We start from the raw sequence: 27986 nt of genomic DNA, 5'->3' as shown, positions 1-27986 counted from the left end.
ATGGCTTTGAGCACACCTCCGTTGCCCCCAGTTTGAGAAATCAAGCCATATGTTTTAGTGATTATTCATCCATCAGGAGTTTCCATCTAAATGCAGGTCCATTTCATTAACAGGTAGGGAATCACAGCATAATAAAGACAACCAGAATCTTCTATCTGAATAAAACCTGACCCACTTTGCAAAAGGAAACAAAAAAGCAAGTCCCCGGTATGGCCAGAGGGGCCCGTGTACTCACCTCGTAACTGAAATAGAAGTATCCAGTCTGGCGGGCAAATTGCCAGAAGCATTCTATGCCTGCTGGAGGGATCATGATGGCAAAGTCAGATCGATCTGCTCCATGGAAGAGCAGCTGGTCCCCAGAGCCACTAAGGGGTTCCTGGCTCCTAGCAGAAGTCACTAGGTTCAGAACCACCAGTCCAGCCCCAAAGAGCAAAGGGAACATGCTGCTTTCTGGAGACTCCTCTGCAGGTGAAGTGCTTGCAGTCTAGTGAAACCAAGTAGTTTAGACAACTGCTAGGGTAATCATTAACTTACAAGTCACACTTAGGCCAGTTTCAGGGTCACACATGGATATTCCATAATAGAACTGGCATGATATATCCCCATGCTTGGCTCACAGGAAGTTTTTGTTTTTACCTCAAAAACTCAGTGGCTTACCAAACCTACTTCATGGGTGCTAGACAGAATCTACTTCAGAAGAGGTATTTCTGTCCTTCCTTTAGGTTATCATTTTTCAGTTCTTAGGAATAAACATTGGCCAAGTTTATTTACAACCATCTGAATATACGGACAGTTTGCCTGGAGAGATTTGTTTCTCCTGTTCGTATCAAATTGCTAGGTGATACCTATTGCTGCTTCAGTAAGATATGTGGGGCAAACCTCTTTCAACAGAATATTTTCTGCCCAGTGCTAGATCTTAGCAAAAAGCATAGCATAGAAGTGTGTGCAAAAATTTTAATGGACAAATAAAGTGAGCAAGAGGCAGTGGTCAAACTTCTCCACTGATCATTCTCGTTCTACTTTCCCCCTGATCTGTTCTTCTAAAGCTATCGAAAAACCAACTTAAAGAGTATTTATATTGTTCAAACCTTCAATCTTTCCTCCTTTATTTATGACTTCTTCAGCAGGGAAAAGGCTCATTGAACAACCACTGACTTCATGGCTGGCATTGAGCTAAGTGATTTACTTGCTTCCTATATGTTCTCACAACAGCCCTGGGAGGGAGATACCATTACCTACTGCCTTAGAGATGAGGAAATGGGACATTCAGAGATTCCACCGGCCAGCTCTGTGTCCCAGAAGCACAGCTGGTGCAGCTGGGGCCCCGAGTGGGTCTCACACTCTTACCTATCAGGACAGTGTTTCTGTCAGTCTGAGTGCTGACAGTGCCTAAATATTTTGGTTTCAGCCATAATCTTAAAAAAACAAAACAGCATCAGCACCTTCTTACCACGTATTGCTTCACTGCATTGACTCCCAAGTGGTAATTCCTTAAGTGTCATAAACTAATAAGCAAAGAACAGACCTCATAACTGTATTCACTTCTAGCAAAGGCCACGTAACATCACAGTACTCTGCAGGCACAGTGGCTCTGCATCAGTCTTGCTAAGGTGAAGGTGGGAGAGACTGGGATCACTTCCCAATGCACAAGCATCCCCACCCACATCCTATCATTGCTACAGTCCCAACACTACCCATGTCATGAGCAGTGACTTAGATTCAGCAAAACAATCATCAGTTCATAGTGTATATTATAGTTCTATAGAAGGTGTAAACTATGTAAAACATAGTTTTATGTTTGTACACATTTCAGGAATAGTATAATAAAAATACCCCTGAAGTTATAAGTGTTAATGGACTTATGCATTTCTCAATTTGAGAAACACTGATAAGGATATTCTGCTTCCTTAAATGTATCACAGTGTCACTCTTCTACCCAGAGAGCGTAGTCTAATAATGTTAAGCGTGGAAGAGATAAAAGCTCCTGGATCCTAACCACGTTTAGAGGAAGACCACAAATAGCTGCAACCAGATCAGGAGGGATCGAGAGTTTCACCCTTTCACTGTAGCTTCATTTGGGGTTAACTTAAAAAAAAAGACAGTAGTACCAAATCCCAAAACATGTAAATAGATAATAAAGCTATACAAAGTTTCTAACTTGTACCTACAGGATGAATTTTAAAACTGAACCTTGCTTTTCACTGACTCAAAAGTGAGAAAGGGGGAATTTTGTCCCAAAAATATGTTATATGAGGGTATGGACAAATTAAGAGGACATTCCCACATTTCTGTTTGACATGGCTTTCAAGGATTAAAACATCCAATACAGTCTGACATCAGCGTCTTAACATAGTCAGCATGGTTCAGCAAAGCTTGTTTAACAATTTTGCTACCTCCAACTGCTCATACATGCTGTGCTGGAATTAAATAGCTACTTAACATTTGAGAGAAGCAAGACTTTAATGAAGAATGCTACAAGTTATGGACAGTATTTAGTTCTCATATTTTAAAAAAAGATTACAGAAAACACTTTACTGATTTTTTGTGTGTGTGTGCCAAAAAGACAGTCTTTAAGGATGTCCGAGAGAGACAGCAAGCACGACACAGTACAAAAGGAGAAGGGAATGTTGACTTTTAGAGCAAGACACTAACACAGCACAATAAGGGAATCAGGCGGAAGCAACCATTTCACAAAGAATGGAATTAAGCATTTATATTCAGTCAGGATTTTTTAAGCTTTAAAAGTCCAGCATAAGGAAGGGAATTGGGCAGAGGGGATGGAGGAAAAGGCTAAGCTTATCTACAATCACCGTTTTACAAAAAAAACACACTGGTTCAACCACAGGAGAGGTGGAGGTTAAACCTGCCTACGTAGCCCAGCAAATATTAAGAGCAAATGCCAAGGCTGTCAGATCTGGATGTTGATGTTACAACTGGCTAAAGAGTTTTTAAAAGAGACTCTGATTCCACCAGGACTGGGCTCTCATCAGCCTGAGTTCATGACAGATGAAGTTCCTCTGCATTTGCATCAGAAGGCCAAAGCTTTACCTGGAACAAGTTCACTCCAAATAATGCTCATGTTGCTGGTTTTAACAGGTCAGAGTCATAAGTGGCTCCTAACAGACTCCACCATTTCCTAGGAGAAGGTTCTACTGATTACCAGGGATTTAAATTCAAGCAAACCACTAAAGAAGGGAAATACTAATGATATTCTGGCACTGTACAAGCTATGTGCCTGTCATCTCTGCCAAGGACATGGGGTGGACTTGGCTTTGTTTCTCAGCTCCATGATCTCCAACATCGATGAAGTAGAACTGGGACCTCCCCCACGTTGGAGGAGGATGCCCAAAATTCTCATCCCAGCCCAGCTTCTGAAAGAAACAACAGACTATCAGGGGCTATTATTAGGAACCATGCTCCTGTGAATTCTGTGGAAATGAAAGCCTGTTTCAGTTCATGCCAAGTCTTTTCATGGTCCGCCAGCGATCCTTAATCATCACAGCTGTTCGGTTAACAAATGGGTAATTTTTGGAAATGGCAGCCCAGTTTCCTTCCCCATATTTCTGCACTCCAGCCTTGACCCACTCGCTTTCTTCTACAGTCCACTTCTGCAAAAGAAGACCAAAATATTTATCACAACCTGTCTCTCCACTTATTCACATTTTCATACGGTTAAGAGGTAAACTCAAGAATCCTAGGACAAGAATCTGAACCCAAAAGAAGGGTTTATATTTTTAAAACACGATAGAGATAAGTTAACACTGTGGATTTAGACATTTAATAATTTTCAATGTCCTATTTCATCCTAATCACTTCTGCATTCAAAACTTCAAACGTTATGTTGTTCATGGTCAGGAGAATGTGTCAGATTTCTGGTCCAGATTTTTCTTCCAGAAAATAACTATGACTTTAACTCAGTTTGGATTATCTGAAAATTGCAAAATACCTTTTTACAGGTGCATGGATAGCCTATGCTAGGAGATGTGCTTATTTTACCTCTGTTCTACCCACATTACCAGAAAAGGTCAGAAAAAGTAATTTTAAATTACCTGCTTTTTTGTTATACTGGTTGTACTCTCTTCATCTGGTGCTGCTGGAAAACATTAAAAATAGACTCATTTCAGAGTTCACCTTTCTCTGCACAAACCACAAGAAAAAGACATAGAATGTTCCTAAAGGCAAAACGTGACTGAAATTTCCCAACATTGAGAGAAAAAGTATATCACTGAAGGGTAATTTGTTTTTGTCCTTTGTTTGAAAGATATCAATCATTTCAGCCAATGAGAATCTGTACAAAGCAAATATTTTACATACGGACATTCAATAAATATTGGTTAGTGATGGATTTCAGGCTCTTTAGTAAAACCTACATGATTTTCTAAAATTACTGAGGGACTGTGGTATTTAAAACTCTAATATATACACATCTACAGGTGATCCTTAAAGAATGCAGGGTTTAGGGGCACCAACTCCCCATATAGTCAATCCATGCTGACTCCCCAAAAACTTAATAATAGCCTACTGTTCACCAGAAACATTACCAATAACATAAACAGTCAATTAACACATATTTTGCATGTTAAATGTATCATATATTATATTCTCACAATAAAGTGAGCTAGAGAAAAGGTTAAGGAAATCATAAAAAAAGAAAATCATAATATATTTACAGTATTATACTGTATTTTAAAAAATGTGTATAAGTGGACCTGTGCATTTCAAACCTGTGTTGTTTACAGGTCGACTGTATTATATACTTGTGTGTGTGTGTGTGTGTGTGTGTGTGTGTGTATAATTTCTGCTTTGTAACCCCTTGCTAACCACTGCTTTGAAATAACACAATTTTACTGTTTTACGCCAGAATTTTCAAAATCCCTGATCATTTTATGTAAATAAAATGTGTTTCAGCTCCTTAAGCAAAAGAACAGGAGAGTTATTGCTCCCCACTCAGAGAGACCGTAGGAGATCTGCTCAAGCTCCACCCTCTCACCATATGGAAAGACATGAGGCCTCAAAAAAATGCACCAAGATAATTTTTTTAAAGGCCAGAGGACTACAGAAGGGTCTACTAGTATAAAAGACATGCCACTGGAAGCCAACAAGAGCCATTAAAAAGCTGCAAGAAAAGGCAAAGTTGCATAAACATGATTTGCTGAATGTCTGCTTCAGCAGATGCTACTGTCCTAGCAGGTCTTCTTAAACAATGAAGGTGGCTCAGGAAAAGGGATACTTAGAGGAGCAGATTATTTAGTTTTAAGTTATGAAGTATTTCATACTATAGTGGAAGCAGATTTTAAAGTTGACAAATCTGGACTGCACTGGATGTGGATGTTTTCTAGAACTTTTATATCCTGTTGTTTTTAAATATTTTATGCCACTTTTATTGATTTTCTGTTACTTCCCCCATTTCCTTTGTGATCTTGATCCTGCCAACTATGTTTGTGCCAATGAAGGTACTTTTTAAGGACAAAACCTTTGGGACTGGCAGAGGTTTACTGTTGCTGTGTTACCAAAGTCTTTAGAATCTCCAAGATTATGATATTTCCATTAGAATGCAAAGTATGTGGTGGGAGAGATTCTACTGCAAATGCTATGAACTTTAGTATTAATTATGGAAAAGTAAAGTTTCCTATTTTAGAAAAAAATTATATATTGAAACTGGTAAGAGATTTTTTACTTAAACAGGAAATGCAGGGAATGACCACATCTATCTTTTTTAATTTAAAGACTTTAGGAAGAACATCAGCTACAATTAGATATAGGATTTATTAAAACAAAACCAGGCATTCTCTTTAAATATAAAGTGCTGCTTTGACAGTCTCCCCACTGTTTAATGGGAAAGGACATAAAACTAGGACTACTCATGAATCACAGTAAGGAACTTACTGGACTTTTTCTAGTTTGGAGACAGCAGTTTTTAGAACATTAATGTGATAGGAACACTTGTCTATAATTCAGCTAATGTCAAGGACCGAGGAGAATGTCCTAGCTTACCCTGAACTTGAAACAGTTCATCCTCTTCCACCCATGTCTCTTTTTCTTCAACCCCATTAGAGCTGTTCCACTTGCCTTTGGGTACTCTGAGGGGAGATCAACAAGAGGACAAGATGTAAAACAGATCATTGGGGTCATCTATAGTCTGTCCTTGGCTCTCTTCATGGCCTATACTCCTCCCTGTTCTGCTGTGACCACAGTTGAGATTCACTTAACACACAACTCCCAAATGCTGACCTGGCTGGGCATCTCCATGTCGTTGTCCCACAGGCCGCAGGATCATCCCTCAAACTGAGCAGTGAATACACCACTAACCCCTTCAAAATCTGCTCATTTTCCTGGTTTTGTTTGGTTGGTTTTGACTCTGATTTTGAAGGTCTCAGCATTCTTCTAACCTAGAATGAGCAAACTGCTCCCAGTCCTTCAAAGACATGCCCAGTCCTATCTCTGGACTGCACTCTTGTCCAAGCATATGGTACCTAACACTGGTCTCTTAACTGGAGTCTCTGTCCCTAGCCCCTTCCCGTTCCAAAACCATCTGAACATCAGTCTAAAATTACCTCATCCTTTCTCCGTTCCATGATCACTTCTCACTGCCTCAACAATGAAGCCTGTATGGAGGATCAGTCAAGATCATCCACTCTGGCTCCAGCCAGTTTTTTGCTACCGAAGCCTCCTCTCTCCAACCCTGCCTCCACAACCGCATCAGCACAAACAGCAGAGCCACGCCTTCTGCTCCTCTTTTCCTTCTATAAACTCTATAACTTTTCTCTCTACAGTTCCCTCTGCTTAGGATTCTCTTCCCTGCCAAGTAAAATTCTACCCATTTTTTAAGGCCATCATTCCCAATGAAGCCTGCCCTAAATCTAGGCCCCCAACACACAAAAAAACCTCACTCCTCTGCCCTTGTGGTTGTGCTTCCATTTTATTAAAACAGCCATTTCATAACATACACCCTAATCATAAGCACGTTGCAAGCAAGGGCTGTATCTTCATCTGTCCATCCCAAACACCTAGCATGGTAACACATACCCTAACAGCAGCTGGAAAAACGTGCTAAAGTAAAAATAGGATTATCAAAGAGCAGCAAATAAATTATACCATTGAAGATTAGCATAGTAAGCAAGTAAGAATCCTTTCTGTGCACATGAAATGTTAAGTACTTGAGTATAACCAAAAATCCCAAAACTAAAAAATAATCCCAAACCCAAATTATTGAATAAATGAAAACTGTAGTCAGTCTTTTCTAATCAACTGTAACCATGTTTACCTGATTAATAGTACAATTGCCCTGGGAACAGAACACAGCACAAATCTGACCTCAGAATTGTAACATCAATTACAAAGTAACATGGGAAGTATCTGAAGTAATTTGAAGAAGTTATATAGATCAGATCCTATAAAACTTGATCAAGAGAGTAGAGACAAACTTCAGTCTCCTTCCCCCACTATGACCAGAAATCTATTTTTAAGACTGGCTAGGTATTTTGCAAATGAGTAATGAAAGCAGTTCGTTTAAGAAGTACAGACTTGAAAAAAATTTGAGTTCCATGAGTTTTCTATGAAATTACTTAGATGGCTGAGACAAATGGTGAACCATCTACTTTTCATTATATTTGAATTGGTTCATATCCCCCAAAATGTTATTTTTGAGAATAATTTGCTTGAGACAAGTGAAAAGATTACATGAGGTTTTTCCTTTTCAGGATATTAACTGTGTTAATTACTATTTATAAATAAGTCAGGATTATAGTTTCAGTTTTCTACCTGCTTATCCCCATGCTGGGATAAAACTGATTTTAACCTCCGGATCTGTCATTTCCACCTGCGTTACCTGCTCATTCTTCCTGCAGACAATCTGCACAGATCATTTTGGTAACCTGCTCTTCCTTTGAACTCAGCACTTATTTTGTGTACAAATGTTTGGTACTGCCTAACTTCTATTATAGAAGAGAATGAGATCTGGGTCCTCATCTCATTGTTTGATGGCTCTGCGGTTCTGGGCAAGTCAGGTCACTTCCTGGTCCTTAAGCTCCTCTTTGTGAAGTTAGAATTTGATGAGCAATGAATGGGCTAGAGGGGTCTGGTCTCAAGGGGTCGGCAAACTACAGCTTGTGGCTGGTTTTTGTACACCCCTTGAGCTAAGAATGGTTTTTACATTTTCAAAGGGTTGTAAACAAAACAAAACAAAAAATAAACAACAGAGACACAAGTGGTCCAGAAAGCCTAATATGTTAATCCTTTGCTGGCCTTTTATAGAAGTTTTGGGTATGACCCTTTAAATTGCAAGAACCAAGAATTATTATTTGGTCAGAAAGTATCTAATCAGCACTTGTCCTTGCCAAGTGCCATAGAACATATAAAAATCTAGTAGTTGTGACCCTGCCCTCCAGGTGATACACCCTAATCCTGCCTTCAATTCCACCAGCCCAGCTTTCTCCAGGTCCTAACTACTCATCCCGTAGCAGTCTCCAGCCACCCATCTTGTCTCCTTTGCCTCAGTGCCTGTTCAAAAGCCATCAATGGTAGTTCATTAGGCCCTCAGATTAGCTGTATTAGAATTATCTGGGAGCACAGTTAGAAAAGAAGATTACAGACCCATCCCCTGCCCCTTCTAATTCAGTACTCAGGAGCCTGGGATTGTGTATTTTATTAAACATTCCACAGGTAACTGTGATGCGAAACCCAGCTTAAGAACCTCTGCCTGATAGAATACAATAGGAACTCAAGACCTGGCCCATCTACCCATCCAGACATTTCTCCCTTCATCCTCTCTGTGCATTATATTCTGCCATACAGAGTACATGACATTTTCTGGAGCATACCAGGCTTTCTCATGACTTTATATAAGGGGTTTCTGCTGCCTAGAACCCCCACCCACAATATGCTTGATGACTTCCTACTCTTCCTTCAAGGTCAGCTCAACATTTGCTCCTCTGCAAGGCTTGATCTACCCAAAACTTTGCTGAGCAGACTCAGCTCTTCTTCCTGGAGCTCCCGGGTAACTCACACAATTCCTTTACAACCAGGCTGTTCCTATAAAGGGCCAGATAATATCTTCAGATTTGCAGGCCTTATTGGCTCTGTTCCAATTACTCAACTCAGTGTAGCATCAAAAGCAGCCACAGACAATACATATATAATGTTCGTGGCTGAGTTCCAATAAAACTTTATTTACAAAAACAGGTACCAGGTAGATTTGGCCCAGGGGCTGTAGTTTGCCAACCTCTGCTTTAGAGTACCCATCATACTTCATGCCCTTGACACATGAGAGAGGTGGAAAGGTCTAAACCTTCACAAATCCTCCCATTTATAAAACCACTGTAACCATGTACTCTCTCTAGTTTCTTCATCTGTTCATGGGATAATAGCTATACTTTATAGGATTACTGCAAGGAATAAAGGAGATCATGTATCAAATGAGAATAAAATGTGTTGAGCTCCATTTGCTTGCCCGGCCAATGACTCACTCACACCCAAATGCAGGTAGTGGTACATATAGTGAAGATTCATGCCTGAGTATTAATCATTTAGATGTCACAGCCTCTCTGGGTATCTAGCACGTGCATGTCAGAGCATAGGTCTCCACACAACTACAACAGAGCAGTGGTAGAGATGGCAATGGCCTTGGGGGACCAGCGAGGTGATCACTTACAGCAGGGTGACCAGGGGAGATACATGGAGGAGGCAGAATTTTAAGAGGCAGCTTGTCGTATGTGGTGTATAGGCCATGGACTCTGAGTCAAGATCTGAGTTCAGGTCCCTCACTGGGCTCCACACCAAGTGTGGAGCCTACTTTAAAAAAAAAATCCCAAAGCCCAACTTTGCCACTTTTCAGGTTTGTGACTTCAGGCAAGTTAATAACTTTTCTAAACCTTCTAAAATGGGGCTAATATATCACTCACAGAATGAGGATTCTAGAGATTCAGTAAAATAATATGTGAGAGGTGCTTGGCCCATGGAAAGTACTTAGTCAATATCAGCATCTTTTCCCTCTGAAGGATGGATGGGATTCTCACAAGGAACGATGGAGGAATGATAGTCCAACTGTGGGGAATGACAGGAAGCAAGAAGAGTACAGTAGCAAAAACCAAGTGTGTTCCAGAGAGAACAAGCAAACCAGTTTGCTTGGAGGAAGGATCCACAAGAGGGCACAAAGGGTAGCAAAACTTGAAAGCTAGGTTGGGGGTCATGATGGGGAGCAAAATAAAAGCATTCTAACCACTGCCCCATAGAACCTAGTAGAATGTGAGAGATTAGTAGATATTTACTCAATTTGCCAAGTCTTAATTGCTCTTAGAAGGTGCAAAACTATAAATATTCATAAATCTTTTTTAAGATCAAAGTCTAAAGTAGCCTAATTCAAACAAATTTCTTTTAACAAAGAAGACTGATATTTAGTAGTCAGGGCATTCAGAAGTTTACTAGAAATGAAAGCAGCAATGAGGAGGCTCTGAAACCCTTCCATCCTCACTCACACCTAGAGCAATGCCTGGAAGCCCACAGGTGGGGCTTCAGAACTGCCAGGGATGGCTATGTTGTCACTCCCCACTCCCAAGTCACATTCTAGCAGTTTGAGCAAGCCTTGGTGGTGAATAACTTAGCTGAAAGTTACTTCATTCATGGAAGCAATACCAGGCCCAACCAGGACCACCAACCAGCCCCAAAACTGCTACAAAGAAGGTCTTCATACTTGGGAATCTTCTCCCCAGGGTGGGGCTGGTTGAGAACGGTGGGCTTGGATGGTGATGCTGGGACGACCTCCTGGGAGGAGTCGAGACCTGCGCTCGGCTCAGTACTCTGGCTGTCCTCCTCCAAAACCAATCTGCTTATTGTCATGCGCTTGTTCTTGGGCTGCAGTTCAGAGCCACCCTCACCCTCAGCAGGGGCTGAACTTTCATTTTCATCTTTTCTTGGTCTCTTGTTTTTGAGGGCTGGTGATGGTAGGGACACTTGATTAGGAAATACCAGATCTTTCTGGTCCAGTTTTGAGAAGGCTGCCTCAGAATCTTGTGCACTGGACAGAGTCTTGAAAGCTGCTTTCAAGGTCATAATTCCAATGGTGGTTGGAGTACTCCGTAACTGCCTATATATAAAGCAAATATACAAAGATCAATCTCACCATTACTGATGCTCATCCAAAGAGCCACAACTTTTCCAAAGTGTGAAGCTTCAAATGAGAAAGAGGACTCTTCATTTAAAAAAATAAAAGAGGGGTGCCTGGGTGCCTCGCTCAGTTGAGCGTCTTACTTCACCTCGGGTCATGATCTCAGGGTCCTGGGATTGAGCCCCGCATCAGGCTACATGCTTAGTGGGGAGCCTGCTTCTCCTTCTCCCTTTGCCTGCAGCTCCCCCTGCTTGTGCTCTCTCTCTCACAAATAAATAAAATCTTTAAAAAATTAAAAAGAAAAAACTCTGAACAACTTTATAAAGCTTGCATTTATAAGCATAAGTAGAGGCTTTAAATATGTAAGTTGAACTCTGGAGTTTAAACTCCAAGTAAGAACTTTAAAGGACTAGAGCCAATGATACTCCCCCTCCAAGAGACCTTTTTAGCCAGTGCACTAACCCCTTTTGTCTGCATGAACTAAAGCACAGTAAAACACTGCTTTCCACTATGTAAGAACTCTGTATAGTGCCTAACAGCTACAAGTCAGCCTGGGCAACCAACCGACAATCTAGCAATCTCACTTTGCTGTCCAGTCCAACCCTCCTGTGAGAGAAGGAAAAGATCGGTCTCCATTCTGCCCCCTTCCTCCTACAGTACACTTCTAAATGGGACTTTTGAGAATTCTCCCAAGTTAGAAGTGTGCCACACAGTCTTAGAACAATGAGAAACTGCCTTTTCATAATAAAGGTAAGTTCATTTATCATTTGGAATAACTAGTATACTTTATTTTTTTAAAAGATATTTATTTATTTATTTGGCAGAGAGAGACAGAGGCACAGCGGGAGAGGGAACACAAGCAGGGGGAGTGGGAGAGGGAGAAGCAGGTTTCCTGTGGAGTGGGGAGCCCGATGCGGGGCTCGATCCCAGGACCCTGGGATCATGACCTAAGACAAAAGCGGACGCTTAACAACTGAGCCACCCAGGCACCCCACTAGTATACTTTAAATAAAAACTGTTAGGAGAGGGCAAACTGGCAGCCTACAAGCCAAACCCATTTGGTAGATATGTCTTGTTGCCTAACCTATGCAAATTTTGTTGTTTTTTTTTAGTTGGACTAACTACCAACATTCAGAAACTGGGAAAGCTCAAAAAAACCACAAAAACAAAAAACCCTAAATGTCTCACACAAAAATTTGAACTAAGTTTGGGCATCCTTGGACATTCCCACATAGCAACAATCACACAAAGCTGAAAAGCATGCACTCTTTGGTTCACATTCACATGCTCTGTATTATCCTACACCCACTCTTGTACATTTCCTACTGGGCCCCCAAAGGCATCTAAACTTTGATCCCTACTTTAAAAACTTGTTTTGGGAATCTGATTCACAAGTCTGAACACTACATTAAGAGATCAGGTATCCACAAGGAAGCAGTGTGTAGATATGGGCAAGGCAAGGATAGGAGAACAAAGAAGGAAAGAACCTCTGAGGAATAGCCAGTCAGCAACTTCTGTCTGGGATATGACATCCTGTCTTCAATATTCTCATTTTCCCAGGGCATGCTCTGTAACTCCCACAGTGCCTGGTACAAGTAATCCAGTAACATTTCAGTACCAGGAGGAACTAACTGATTCTGCTCTAAGGAGACTGTTTCCAACAGACTACCCTTGTTTCGCCCAAGATTGCAAAAGGGCATCCCTCTCACCTTGCAGGTTCTCTGAGTGGCTTTTGCACAGGCTCTGGTGCTGGCTGTTTATCTTCCTTCACTGTACTTGAGGCAGCAGTCTCAGATTTCAAAGCCTTCTTGGCCATCTGGGAAAAGAAGGATGTCATCAGGAAGAGGAAGCCACAGAATTTCATTAATTCTCTTCTTTCACCACAAACATACATACTCAACATGCAAACATGTTCACTTATAAATCCAATCTAGGCATAAACTAGAGGAGGACATAGAAGGGGAGAGAACTCACAAGAACTATTTCAAATATCCTGCTTTTTCCTTCTTCAAAAAATGGCTCACAGTTTTCTATACTAAAAGAGAATTCAATTTGAGTGGTGCTAACCATCCTGATACTTGCAAGAATTCTTTAACCTTTTGGACAACAAATAAGTACGTAATTTTACTTTGTTCTTCCTTTGCTGTTCTTCCAATCTCATCCCTAATCTAGTTTCTGAATGCCAAATATACCTTTGGGGTCATGCACAAAAGTCAGACTTTTTTTTTTCAAACTTAAGATAACTAATGTTTATGTTAGTGTCTTTTAGTTTGTGTCTAAAATTTTTTGTAACTATATTCCCACAAATATGTTGCCTGGTAACTCTGAAAATCCTAATACCACATAAAGTCCTGAGTGTGCCAATCTTGTTCTGACTCCAACTGCTCATCTCCCTCCCTTTGACTAAAATTTTATAAATTTCTAATCAGTCCAGGGGGGTGGGGGGATGGGTTAGCCTGGTGATGGGTATTAAAGAAGGCACATTCTGCGTGGAGCACTGGGTGTTATGCACAAACAATGAATCATGGAACACTACATCAAAAACTAATGATGTAATGTATGGTGATTAACATAACAATAAAAAATTATTAAAAAAAAGAAAAAATTTCTAATCAGTCCAGTATCATTCTGTTTCAGATATGTATGCCTGTAACAAGTAATGTCTTAAGAACTGAGAGGTCTCTCCCCTCACAGAAACAGTGGCAGTTTATTTTCCAGTTATCTGTAATATAAGAGAAAGGACAGTAGGCAAGGCTCAAGTATCCTGACACTTGTACTCTGAATATCTCAAACTATCTGCTTTGCAGATAATTTGACATCTGCCAAATGACTGCTACGATCAATGACACTATCCTAACATGGGCTTGGCAGATCTACTGTTATGAACTAAGATATTTTCTTTCTTTTTTTTTTTTAAGATATTTTTAAGTAATCTCTATACCCAATGTGGGGCTCAAACTCACAACCCCAAGATCAAGAGTTGCATGCTCTACTGACTCAGCCAGCCAGTCACCCCAAACTAAGATATTCTCAACACTCTCTAAATGTTGGTGATTTAAAAACAAACAAACAAAAAAACCAACAACAAAACTCACTCAGTTATCCAATATCACAGCCCACCCTCTAGAACAGACTGTGTTCTAATTCTTCCACATGCTGTCCTAAGCCTCACTGCTACCATTCTTTCTGCTGATCACTTTGATCCAGTTAAAGAATGTCTACATTTGGCTTCTTTTCCCTTATACTTCTAGTCACACCTTTTTTCTCCAGTTATTCCCTCTTCGTGTTAACAACCCCATCACACCATGTCTACCAAACCACTCTTCCTCCCAAACTGAACTCAAATTTCATCTCCTTTGGGAACCACCACTAATTTTAAGTGTGCCCCTACTTTAGCCACACAGATTAATCACATGTAGAAGGTATAAATGGGAGGTGAGGGAAACCAGGTATGTTCTATTTTGTCTCTGTCAGGATCTCTGCTTCTGTATATTTAAGGCATTTAATTAAGGAAGACAGTGCATATAATTCAAAGTCTTTTACACACATTTACTCTTTTCACTTCTAAAAAGAGCTGTCCTTTTCTAATTGCCTGCACATCCTCAAGGCCACATCACGGTTATGGGAAGAGAAGGCCAAGGCCCACCGTGAGGAGGTAGGGCTCTGCGTCATCCAGGTGACTCTCCAGGAAGCGCAGCATCTTCTGCTGGAAGGTCTCGTAGGAAAAGTTCTGGATAACAGGGTGGGCCAAGTTCTTCTCACGGATAATGTTCAGGAGATCATTTCTCAGCTTCTACACAAAGGACCAATATTTGTGACATAAGAGAGGAAAACTCCAGTAAAAATTCAATGATGATGAGTTGAGACAACATTATCAGAACTTTCACAATGCTGTCAATTGCAATCACTGGTATATATATATATATATAGGAAGGGGAAGATTTATGCAAGCATACCACAAAGAACAGGTCAATAAATTATGTATCAGCCATAGTGGGTTACTATGTAGCTATAAAAAAAAGATGAAGCTTAGGATCTAAAGTACCTTTATACATTTACATAAAGATTTTTAAACTTAAGAAAAAAAAGGATGAAGCAGCTCCTTATGTGGTAATACACAACAATCTTCAAGATATGTTAAGTGAAAAAAGCAATTTACGAAATGCTCAAATTAGGGTGTAGAATATGCTCACATGTGCATATGGGAAGAGCAGGAAGAATGGATATACGTGTATATCTCTATATACACACATGCACATTTGTTTGCTTGCATATGCACAGAATATCTCTGAAAGGATAAAAGAAAAAAAACTGGTTGCCTATGAAGAGGAATGAGGTGGCTGACTTAAGAGATGAGCTAAGCTCTTTTGTTGTACCTTTTGAATTTTATTATGTGCATGTATTACCTTTTCAAGAACTCAAAATTAGATTTATAAAAAAAAAAAAAGAGCAGGACACCAACAGAGCTTTTGACACCAGGAACCAGAGGAATTAAGTCCTCACCAAGCAGATTCTCAAGTCTGCAGGATCAGCATTTATGTAAATAAAGTTAAAAGTGTTACAGAACTTGATAGTTTAATATCTGGTGCTGATCACTTTAAATAAAGTTCTGTCACAAACCTGACAGAAACGGGCAAGAAAATAATTTAGGTAAATTTGTATAATGAAAAATAAATTTTGAAAAGCCAATCTTACAGTAAGCAATCTTGGATATAAAAGACAACATGCTAAAGGTGCCAAATATTTAGATAAATTCCTGACAAAGAACCCTTTCCCTGTTCCCCACAAAAAACAATGAGATGGATTTAAGTTATGGGAGCAAAAATACATCAAATTTACCTGAGTTGTGGGGTCCTTGGACATATGTTTTTTCAAAATTTTTGAAGCCTTTTCAAATTCTTTGTTTTTGATACAAATAATGACAGCCTACAAAAGGGGAAAAAAAACACTTTTTTTTTTTTAACTGTTGTATAATGACAGTTTTAACTGTTGTATAATGACAGGTGTAATCAGAATATCAGATACTAAAATAAACTACTAAAAAGTAAAAGTGAGTCTTACATACCCAAGAACTTTTTCACATTCTGTCAAATTCCTGTACTTAAAAACTAACAATCACTTTTCAGGCATTATGAACAACTGTAAGCACTCTTCTTTCATTGTGTAGGGGAGTAGATTTTCAACATTACACTGGATTTTTAAAAAATAGCTGATAAAGCAAAATCTGATCCTCTGGATTACAGACCATTTACCCAATTTGAATAGGGCCTCCTAAGGAAAGGCAAAATGGACAGGAGTCATTCCAGGTCCCCAGAACAATTGGATCTGTTCTTTTTGGATGCAAAATCTTTGATATAATGATAGGGACAGAGGGGGGAGGATATACTGTGAGGGGAAAAAAAAAGCCATTTGCTGACCATGGAGTTCTGCTAGTTCCATTCAGGAAAGTCCTGAGGCCATTTCTGTAGGACAACCAGCACAGCCTCTCACTACCCTAAACCCTAGCTGGCAACTCGAGTTCAGGTGTGCAGGGAATTACTGAGATGAACAAACCCAGGGCATCCACAGGTAGCACACAAGGAGGGCAAAATTCCAGATAGGATGCAGAAGTCTCATGAGAAAAAGAGTCCTTTAGTAAAGAAACCCCAAGAAAATATATATAGAGGAAAAATGACAGTGATCGAAAATTTTAAGTGGTATTTTAAAAATGTAAGTGTCGGGCGCCTGGGTGGCTTAGTCGTTAAGCGTCTGCCTTCGGCTCAGTTCATGATCTCAGGGTCCTGGAGTCCCACATCGGGCTCCCTGCTCAGCGGGAAGCCTGCTTCTCCCTCTCCCACTCCCCCTGCTTGTGTTCCTGCTCTCGCTATCTGTCAAATAAATAAATAAAATCTTAAAAAAATAAAATAAATATAGGTGTCATTTTTAAAATTTTTTTAAAGATTATTTATTTGAGAGAGAGAACACACAAGCAGGTGGAGTAGAAGGGAGAGGGAGAGGCAGATTCCCTGCTGAGCAAGGAGCCCGATGCGGGGCTCGATCCCAGGACCCTAGGATCATGACCTGAGCCGAAGGCAGTTGCTCAACTGACTGAGCCACCCAGACATCCCTAAAATATAGGTGTCATTTTTTTAAAAATTAGAAAAGCCAGGGAAAACTTGGGAGCACTTGGAGTTATCTAACAGGATGAAGTAGCTACCCTAAATCCTGTCTCAAAGAGAGGTAAAAGAAACAGCACACACACACACACACACCCCCACCCACCAGGAGGTAAAAGAAACACACACACACACACACACACCAGGAGGTAAAAGAAACACACACACACACACACACCAGGAGGTAAAAGAAACACACACACACACACACACACACACACACACCAGGAGGTAAAAGAAACACACACACACACACACACCAGGAGGTAAAAGAAACACACACACACACACACACACCAGGAGGTAAAAGAAACACACACACACACACACACCAGGAGGTAAAAGAAACACACACACACACACACCAGGAGGTAAAAGAAACACACACACACACACACACACACACACACACACACACACACACACCCACACACACACACCCCGGAAGGAAAACTGGTCTTCAATCTTCATTTCAGGGAAGAACTGAAGGCAAAAGACGGAGGAATAGCAAAGGGAATTCAGTATTAATCTCTGGTGATTCTGTCCTCAGCATGCAAAGGAAACTGGTGTCAAATGCTCTTGATAGCAGGCACAACCATGAATTCCTGCTGCCCCGGGAAGTTACAAAGTAGGACTTTTCATTTTATAGTCAGATGACCACATTCACTTTTACATCATTTTCAGCAGAATAACTTTCTTGAAGAATTCAAAGGTTTTACTCTGTATAAAATAATTTATATCCTATTATGTTTTTAAATTTTAACATGCATACAGTAAAATGGACTTTTGGAGGGTGTAGTATCTTGAGTTTTAATAGATGTATTGACTCCTATTAACTACCACAATGAGGATACAAAAACCAGGAATCCAAAAACCTCCCTTTGTGCTACCCTTCTGTAGTCACCCCTCCCCCAACCGCAACCCTTGGCAACCACTTATCTTTTCAGTTTTATCTCTTCAAGAATGTCATATAAATGGAATCCTACAGCATGTAGTGCTTATTTTTTTAGAGGATGTAACCCTAAGACGCTTTCCTTCTGTATAAATGCCTTTGAGATCCATCTTTGTTGTTGCATTATCTATAATTCTTTCTTTCTGATGGCTGAGCAGTATTGCATTATTTGAATGTATAGTAATGCCTCCCACTTCCCTTTCTTATACATACCGACTTATGATAAAGTTTAATTTATAAATTAGGCAAGTAGGAAATTAACAGTAAACCAGAACGTAACAATATACTGTAATGAAAGTTATGGGAATGTGGTCTCTCTCTCAAAATATCTGATTGTACTGTACTCACCCTTTTTGTGATGTGAGATGGTAAGATGCCTATGTGATGAGGTGAAGTGAGGTGAATGACATATATATTAAGACTTAGCCCAAGGCTACTCCTGACCTTCTACCTTCTGACCATATGTCAGAAGGAGGATCGTCCGCTTCCCAACCACAGTTGACCATGGATAACTGAAACTATAGAGTGCAACTATGGGTGGGGTGGGGTGGGTGGGCTACTGTGCTACTTTTATCCACTGACCCGCTGAAGGGTATCTGGGTTGTCTGCAATTTTTGGTGATTAGGAATAGATGTTAAATCGTTCATGTACAGGTTTTGGGGTGAACATAACATTTCTCTAAGGTAAATACCCACAAGTGGGATTGCTGGGTCATATGGAAAAAATATATTTAACTTATATGAGAAATGGCTAAACTGTTTTCCTTTGTGGCTATACCATTTTGCACTCCCACTGGCAATGTATGAGAGTTCCAGTTGCTCCACATCCTCATTAGCACGCATTAGTGTATTTTTTTAAGTTTAGCTATTGTAATAGGTACGTCCTAGTAGTCATTGTGATTTTAATTGGTATTTCTCTATAGACTAAATTATGTTGAACATTTTGTCATGTGTTTATATGCCATTTGTATATTCTCTTTGGTGAGGCTTTTGCCCATTTTTAATTTTTTTTTAAATTTTTTTAAATTTTTTTTAAAATTTTTTATTTATTTGAGAGAGAGAGAGAGACAGCAAGAGAGGTAACACAAGCCGAGAGAGAAACAAGCTTCCTGCAGAGCAGGGAGCCCGATGTGGGACTCAATCCCAGGACTCCGGATCATGACCTGAGCCGAAGGCAGTTGCTTAACCAACTGAGCCACCCAGGTGCCCTTGCCCATTTTTTAAATAGCACTATTTCCTTTTGAGAGTTCTTTATATATTTTGGATGCAAGTTCTTTGTCAGATATGTGATTTGCAAATATTTTCTCCTAGTCTATAGCTTGTCTTTATTCTCTTAACAGTATCTTTCTGAACAAAAGTTTTAAATTTTGGGGGTGCCTGGGTGGCTCAGTCATTAAGCGTCTGCCTTCGGCTCAGGTCATGATTCCAGGGTCCTGGGATTGAGCCCAGCATTGGGTTCCAGCCCAGCATTGGGTTCCCTGCTCACTGGGAAGCCTTCTTCTCCCTCTCCCACTCCCTCAGTTTGCGTTCCCTCTCTCGCTGTCTGTCAAATAAATAAAAAATCTTTTAAAAAAAGTTTTAAATTTTGATTAAGACCAATTTACCATTATTTCCTCTTACCAAAATTTCCTCTTATGGATCATGCTTTTAGCGTCATACGTAACTAAGAACTTTTTGCCTAAGTCCAGAACATAAAGTTTTTCTTTCATCTTATTTTCTAAGCTTTACAGCTTTACATTTCAAATTTAGATTATGACCCATTTTGAACTAGTTTTTTGAGTTTTTGTGAGGTCAAGGTTCAATTTTTGCATGTGGACATCCAACTGTTTCAATACCATTTGTTGAAGACAACAAAGGTATTCTATTGAATACCTTTTCTATTGCATTGCTTTCACATTTTTGTTAAAAATCAATGTCACATTTGTGTAGGCCTATTTCTGGACTCTGTCTTCTGTTTCATTAATCTTTATTTATGGTCATAAGTATCTTTATAGTAATTCTTAAAATTGGGTAGAGAGTGCTTCAACTTTGTTCTTCTTTTACAAAATTGTTTGGGTTATTTTAGTTCCTTTGCTTTACCATTTGTATTTTAGAATCAGTGTCTACAGAAAATCCTGTTGAGATCGTGATTGGAATTATATTAAATCTACAGATCAGGGCGCCTGGGTGGCTCCGTTGGTTAAGCGACTGCCTTCGGCTCAGGTCATGATCCTGGAGTCCCGGGATCAAGTCCCGCATTGGGCTCCCTGCTCAGCAGTGAGTCTGCTTCTCCCTCTGACCCTCCCCTCTCTCATGCTCTATCTCATTCTCTCTCTCAAATAAATAAAATCTTTAAAAATAAATAAATAAATCTACAGATCAGCTGGAGAGAATGGATGTCTTAACTATATTGTCTTCCAGTCCATGAACATGGTGTGCCTTTCCATTTATTAGGTCTTGATTTCTCTCATCAGCATTTTGTGTTTTTCCACATACAGATACTGTACATGTTTTCCTAGACCTTAAGTATTTTTCTTTGGACTGTTGTAAGTGGCATTGTTTTGGTAATTTCAAGTCATTCACTGCTAATATATACTGGAAATATGAATAACTGTTGATTTTTGTATCCTTCAATCTTGCTAAACTTATAGACTTTTTAGTATATTGCATGGGATTTTCCATATGGACAGTCATATCATCTGCAAATAGGGACATTTTTTTCCCTTCCTCTCTAGTCTCTTTTCTTTTTCTTGACTTACTGCACTAGCCAGGTCTTCCAGTATGATATGGAATGGAAGTGGTGAGAATGGACATCCTTGCCTTTTGGTTCTATCCTCCACCATCAAGTATGATGTTAGCTATAAGTTTTCTGTAGATGTCTTTTATCAGATTAAGTTCTCTTCTATTCATAGTTTGCTGAGTGTTTTTATCATGAACTAATGTTGAATTTTGTTAAATGCCTTATCTGCATCAACTGATAGATGTTATATTTCATTCTCCTTTAAACTAATAGAATGAAGGACGTTGATTGATTTTCAAATTTCAAACCAGCCTTGCATTCCTGGGGTTTAGTTTCCCTACTGTGCCACACACTGTATCTGCATCCAGGGCTAAGCAGCAGGATAGACAGTAAAAAAAAAAGCAGTGGAATGTGCTCTAAGTTCTGGGGGTCACAGCTCCACTGCTAAAGAGAATGGGTTCTCTTCCTTCAGTTGTAGTGCCAGCCCTGCTGTCACTGTCGGCACTGGGTCACTGCTGCTACCAATGCAGTATTGCCTGGGTGCCAGAGCAGGAGAGCAGAGAGAAAAGAAACCCTGGGATTTCTCGCACCCTCCCTGACTCTTAGGACATCCCTTTCTTGCTCCTCAGGCCAGAGGAAGCCTTTCTTGGAGTTCTTTCTGTTCCCACCTGGAGTGCATTTCTAGGTTTCTCAGGAGACTTCAAGTCCAGGCTAGATGCTATCAGAGAAGAAAAACATTGTATACTAATCATCACCAGTTTGGTGGATCTTCAAATTCTGGTCTTCTTCCCCGTCTGCTTACTACCATTTACATTTATGAATCCTCAGACAGCTGCTCCACACATTCTATCTAGGATTTATACTTGCATTAAGAAGGACAGAAGAGAGTATGCTTACTCTGTCTTTTCCAGAATTAGAACCAGGTCCTACTATATTTAATTTGTGAAATAAGAAAGGAAATGTGAATGCATTCAAATTATAAATTAAAAGTTTGCCTCCAACGTTTATACTATGAACTTATTTTTTTTTTTAAGATTTTATTTATTTATTTGACAGAGAGGGAGATAGCGAGAGCAGGAGCACAAGCAGGGCGAGTGGGAGAGGGAGAAGCAGGCTTCCCGCCGAGCAGGGAGCCCGATGCGGGGCTCGATCCCAGGACCCTGGGATCATGACCTGAGCTGAAGGCAGATGCTTAACAACTAAGCCACCCAGGCGCCCCATGAGCTTATCTTTTAAAACTATTTTTAATTTCCTGGAAAGTTGTTTTGTTTTTTTTAAGAGATGAACTATTGCTTTTTTTTTTTTCACTTGAGAGTTTTCAGAAAGAAGTATAATTTCATCTCTTATATAGCTGTTAAGGTTCTTAGGGTTTAAGTAATAGCAATGGTCTCTGGCTAACTTAAACAAAAAGGAAATTCCAAGCATAGATTTTCATTAGAGGTGAGATAGGTATCTTGGGGGGTAATAGCAGAAAGCACATAGAAAGAGAAAACCAAAACTCACATTAGGAAAGAAAGGCTAAGGGCGCCTGGGTGGCTCAGATGGTTAAGCGTCTGCCTTCGGCTCAGGTCATGATCCCAGGGTCCTGGGATCGAGTCCCGCATCAGGCTCCCTGCTCCTTGGGAGCCTGCTTCTCCCTCTGCCTCTCTCTCTCTCTCTCTCTCTCTCTCTCTGTCTCTCATGAATAAATAAATAAAATCTTTAAAAAAAAAAGGAAAGAAAGGCTAAGGAAGAAAACTCAGAAAAAAAACAGGCTGTTATGGGAAACAGGAATGCTCAAAAAGCTCTGACAAAGCCTTTTATTTCAAGAATTAAGGTACTTAGAGACTGTGTTTTATGCACCACCCCCCAAAATGGGGTAAGGCCCCAAAAAAGAAAAGATGCTGTTACCAAAGGTGCAGGGGAGAATGTTGCAATAATATGCCATACATGTTACTCTCTGCTGTTCTCCATGGGAACCTAACTGAGGAATCTTTGGTTATGAAGAGAAAATCAATTTGGCCTCAATATCATTAACAGCTTACAGGATCAGTTCTCAAACTTTTTAGTCTCAGGATTCCTTTATACTTTTAAATGTTAATGAGGACCCCAAAGAGCTTCTGCTTATGTGCATTAGATCACCGTATTAGAAATATAAAACTGAGAAAAATTTAAAATATTTATTAATTCATTAATTCATTAAAAAATAACAAACCCATTGCAGGTTAATGTAAATATAACTTTATGAAAAGTTACTATGTTTTCTAAGACAAAAGTTTAATGAGAAGGCTGGCCTTGTTTTACATTTCTGCAAATCTCCATAATATCTGACTTAATAGAAGAAAGTTGGATTCTCATATCTGCTTCTCCACTTATACTGATGTGATGTGTTGTTGTGGTTAAAGTATATTTAAAAAAAAATCCAGCCTCACACAGATAAGTTGGAAAAGGGAGGAGTATTTTAATAGACCTTTCAGAAAATTGTGGATATTCTTCTTTGACTCTACAGCAAACTTGGGCAAGTGAACTTTTCATCATCTGTTACATTAAAATCTTTTAGTCTATCTTGCATTTTAAATGGATCTTTTACCCATGAATGATTTTGTAAATTAATGCACTGGCCATTTGGAAAATATTTATTTACTGAGTTACAGAGATCTTCCAAATGTTGACACATTCGTTAAAAATATTTTTTAAATCACAGTTGTTAATAACCACCATCAATCTTATCAGAAAAGCGTAAGGATTAGGAGGCTGTCAGGTACATCAATACAAGTTTTCCAAAATTTGAATTTTTACTTGATAAAGCTTGAGTTTTAGCACTACCAGTTGTTTTCTTTGAAGTGACAAGTTCCCATTGCTCTTTTGCAAGAAAATGACTGCCAAATGCCCACACCTAAATAACCAAAATTTTCAGTTCTTTCAAGTAAAGAAAGGTGTTCCATTAAAAAAAGCATCTAGAGCAGCATGCAACTCAAGCAATCACACGAGTGACTTCCTGAAGACAACCATCATTTTATGTGGCAGAAATGCTTTAGGCAAACTTCCTACTTTGTCACAAAATACTGAAAAGATGTTTGCTCAAGGGTCTAGATTTAATAAAATTAATTTTACTGCTTTATCAAAGACATTCTTAATTGAAACTGGCTTTTTATTTCTTAACTGCACGTATGTGGCAAAGACTACAATGACTAGTAACCACCTCCTGGGTCATGTTAAGGCACCAGCAATTTTATCCATCAGTGCTTTTGCACCATTAGTGCAAAATCAGTGCACTGAAAGTCAACTAATGATTTGGCACTGTCATGAAAATAGTTTTGATTCCTGAAAGGGTCCTGAAGACCTGCAGAAATCCCCACACCATATAACGAAAAGTTCTAACTTAGTAACTTATTTGATAAACTTTAACAAAAACTTAATAGACTTTTAAATGAACTGTTGTGACACTTTACAAAGCTTAAAATGCATCGAAAAGCCTCAAATAGCCTAGGCACCCCATGGTATTTTCCCGAAGATGACCATTAACAGATCCTATGACTCTAAATGAAAAATTAAAAAAATAATAATAAATTGAGGCAAGTGATATGGTATCATTTAATAACTAAGAGTTCAAGGTAATTGTAGTAGCCAGCCTCTAAGATGGCCCCCAATGATCCCCACCCCCTGCATAGTCCCATTCCACACACTAATCCATAGTTGGTCCAGTCTGTGTGACCAACAGCATATGGCAGAAGTAATGATACTTCTGAAATTGGGTTATAAAAGACTTCAGCTTTTGTCTTGGGCTCTTGTTCTCCTGGATCACATACTTTAGAGAAAGCAAGCTATCATATTGTAAGCAGCCCTGTGGAGAGGCAAGGAGCTGAAGACTCCAACCAACAGCCAGCAAGGAAAGTGAGTCCTGCTAACAACCATGTGAGTGAGCATGGGAACAGATCCTTCAGCTCCAGTGGAGTCTTGAGATGATTGCAACCCTAGCAGACAGCTTGACTACAATCTCATGAGAGACCTCAAGCCAGAAGCACTCAGCTGAACCGAACTCTTAGAAAATGAGAGACAATATTTCCTGTTTTAAGCTGCTAGATTTGGGGGTAATTTGGTACACAGCAATAACAGTAATATGGTAAGTATAACAAGAAATCTGGTACATGATGGAAAATGGAAAAGCAGAAGGGAGTCAACATTAAGAGTACGGTTGACTATTTTAAAAGAATTTAGACTTCGCTAACAGATTTTTTTCATAAGGAAGCCCCCCAAACGAGACCAATAAACTTAAATAATAAATAATAATAAATTAACAAGTATACAGATGAAAGTCCACAAGACTCTTCCAGAAGAGGGGACAGAGACAAATCTATAGCTTTTCTGTTCTGAAGGAGATGCACTTCTGAATCAGCTACCTACTTAAAAGGAATTACATGAATTACTTTGAAATGGTACCCTTTCCTGCCCAGTTTTTTTTCAAGATTTTATTTTTATGTAATCTCTATACCCAACGTGGGGCTCGACCTCACAACTCCGAGATCAAGAGTTGCATGCTCCACCAACGGAGCCATTTCTTCCCATTCAAAAGATCCTTAGCTCTTCTGAAAGGAGGCATGGATTTCTCCTCCTTTGCTAATATGTCTTTTCTGGCATTTTCCCTCCAACACAAACCTGACCTACCTATACTAAAAATCTATTATTGGAGTTATTCCTCTTTGGAATTTGGATTACCTGAGCATTCTTTCCAAGACTGAAAGTAGTTCCTGCCCAAGGTCCTTGACTGAATAAATATCTGCACCTCCCACCCACTAGTTATTTTTTTAGCAGGGTACCTAAGTACCCAGCACACAGCTAAGGGACAGAAAGTCTTCCTTGCTAAGCAAAGTTTTATCCTCCCACCCCCATGTCAGATACCATCTTTTTAGGGGGTGCTCTTTTCTTACCAGTTTCCTTACTTTCCACTACCAAGGCAATGCTGAGCTGTTGTTCTTCAGGCCCCACCTCTACATCTGCTTCCACACCCCAGCCTTCGTTACTGAGAAAGAAAAAGCTTTTTCTGACTGGATCCCATTGCCAGTTATGTTTTAAATAAAAATAAGTTCTACTACTTGGAGCTACCTGAGCCATGACACACAGTCCCAAGTTCCTAGACACTCCAGTAGCTTTTTACTTGTCAAGAACACTGGCTGTGCCAGCCTTCTACCATTACTGTTTTTCTAACTGGCTGATGATTGTCCTAGCATCTTTAATTCTGTGTGTTCAAAGGGAATGTTCCTCTTCAAAGTCAGTCCCACATTTCCCAAGGCCCCAGCTATCCTCTTTGGTTTATTATAAACAAGGATGACCAAAACCTAGGCCAGTTGCTTCTAGCCCTTTAACAATGCTCCTGAATGGTGTAATAACCTCCAAAATGTCAGTCCTCAATGTCAACCCGGTTCTTGTGTATTGTGGCCTCTCCTGCCAAGGCCACAAGGAACACTACCAAAATCACAAAAGCAACATACCTGCCATTAATACTTTCCAAGCCTGGCCTGGTTAGAAGTCACTTGAAGAGATGTAACATCTGTACGTGTCTATGTTGGAGTGTGCTCACTTGCTCTCTCCATCCCCACACAGAAAAGATAAGCATTTTATCCTCAAAGACATCTGATTTTTGTCAAAAGAAAAAGAAAAATAGAGCCTTACAGCCTCCTTGACCAGTTTTCTACTGGATTCGACCACTGCCTCTGTCAGTGTAAATTCCGTTTTAATCATCTCCAGCACATTGATAGCTGACTCCAGTGGTGTGAGCTCAGCCTCCATATCAAAGGAACAGTCTAGGACAAAGAGCACAGTTTCGCTTTAAGCTATTTTTATAAGGAGCAAAAACATGTCCAAAAATACACATTTATCAGAAAAGACACATGTAAATATAGAAAGATTTGCATTTAATTTTCTAACATACTGGCTACAAGCTTACAAACATGTTAGGAGTTCAAATTCAAACCAGTGAATCTGAAGTGACTATTTTTTAATAATTTCAAAAACAAGTAAAAATTTATTTTTTAACACATGCATTTGCATCTCAAATTTCAGGATACACACATTCTCCTCAGATACATGCGACCAGAAACTGAAGACAGTTTTGCTAAACAGCTCTTAAGTTCAATTAAAAGAAAAAAAGTGCTTATACTCTGAAAAACATTCTACTATGGGGGAAAATTTGGCCTTCTTAATATAACTCACTAGATCGCAGCAAAGTTGGGGCAAGCAAGGAACAGGTGGGACGAAATAAAAAACAGAAAAGTAGCCAAGAGAATCTTAACTGGAGAAAGCTAGACCCAAAGAACAGATTCATTCTAGAAGAAAAAAGACCACTGTGATCGAAACATAGTAGTGCACCTTAACCCCGAATCCTTCAGTTCCGGACATAAGTTGGAAAACAACAACGTAACCATAAATAAGCCCAGAGAAGAATACAGAAACTGCCATACCTAAATTTTCCCCTTCTTCGATGCGCGACAGACACTGCATAACCCGCAGCAGCCGGGACACGGTATGCTCCTTCCCCAGGGGCCTGACAAGCAAAGCTGGGAAAGAAGACATCGTTGGCTCGACGATCCCCCCAGCGCCTCCCCCGGGGCCCACAGATCCCCTTCTCCAGCCAGCCCCCTTCCCCAGGTCCGGCCCTCACCCTGCATGATGTCCCGGATCTGCCTGAAGTCCCCGTACCGGCTACCCCGAAAGGCCCGCAGCGCCTCGTGGAAGTAGAACTTGAGCACCCAGCGGTTGACCGCTTCCTCCAGCCGTGCCTCCCCCGCTCCCCGCTCCGTGGCGCCCCCCAGCCCCGGCTCCTGGCGCCCCCGCCGAGCCCGCCCGCCGCTGCGGGACGCCCGCCGGCCTGCCACCCGCCCGCTGCCGTCGCTGCTCCCGCCTCCTCCCGCCATCGCGTCCGATCGCCGCGCGCCCTCCCCGCCTTCCCGGCCGGGCCGCTTCTTCGACTGTGACGCCTCCGGGTCACGTACGACGCCCGGGCCGGAAGCGGGGCTTGCCGTCCCGGCTCCCGCGGCCATGACACGGACGGTGTTCCTAGCAGCCCGCGGGCTTCTGGGAGGGA

The 27986-nt window shown here is 40.3% G+C and overlaps 3 protein-coding genes across 7 annotated transcripts in view; 1 reads left to right on the top strand and 2 right to left on the bottom strand.

The window, feature by feature from the left end:
- TMED6 (transmembrane p24 trafficking protein 6) overlaps window positions 1–2305 on the bottom strand; it is a 7529-nt gene extending 5224 nt beyond the window's left edge. For both annotated transcript variants that reach the window (XM_027618745.1, XM_027618746.1), the window contains exon 1: window positions 236–2305. In XM_027618745.1, the coding sequence (XP_027474546.1) occupies window positions 236–442 (207 nt within the window). In that variant the 5' untranslated portion in view covers window positions 443–2305. The remainder of the gene's footprint in view (window positions 1–235) is intronic.
- NIP7 (nucleolar pre-rRNA processing protein NIP7) overlaps window positions 1–5412 on the top strand; it is a 13503-nt gene extending 8091 nt beyond the window's left edge. The window contains exon 5 of the mRNA XM_027618748.2: window positions 4909–5412. Coding sequence (XP_027474549.1) covers window positions 4909–4962 — 54 coding nt within the window. The 3' untranslated portion in view covers window positions 4963–5412. The remainder of the gene's footprint in view (window positions 1–4908) is intronic.
- On the bottom strand, window positions 2447–27986 carry TERF2 (telomeric repeat binding factor 2). 4 transcript variants are annotated; one of them, XM_027618736.2, is made up of 10 exons: window positions 27564–27986; window positions 27364–27459; window positions 26576–26706; window positions 15941–16027; window positions 14748–14894; window positions 12811–12917; window positions 10688–11080; window positions 5995–6080; window positions 4050–4090; window positions 2447–3608 (listed from the first exon to the last, which is right to left on the bottom strand). In XM_027618736.2, the coding sequence occupies exons 1-10, from the start codon at window positions 27940–27942 to the stop codon at window positions 3450–3452; spliced, it is 1626 nt and encodes a 541-aa protein (XP_027474537.1). In that variant the 5' UTR covers window positions 27943–27986; the 3' UTR covers window positions 2447–3449. The 4 variants fall into 4 exon arrangements, with proteins under 4 accessions (XP_027474537.1, XP_027474536.1, XP_027474539.1 ...); XM_027618735.2 differs by having other exon boundaries at window positions 4050–4093; window positions 27564–27985; XM_027618738.2 differs by lacking the exon at window positions 5995–6080 and having other exon boundaries at window positions 4050–4093.

Source organism: Zalophus californianus, chromosome 17 (assembly GCF_009762305.2).
Source record: "Zalophus californianus isolate mZalCal1 chromosome 17, mZalCal1.pri.v2, whole genome shotgun sequence".
Taxonomy (NCBI): Eukaryota; Metazoa; Chordata; class Mammalia; order Carnivora; family Otariidae; genus Zalophus; species Zalophus californianus.
This window is presented reverse-complemented; position numbering and strand designations above follow the sequence as displayed.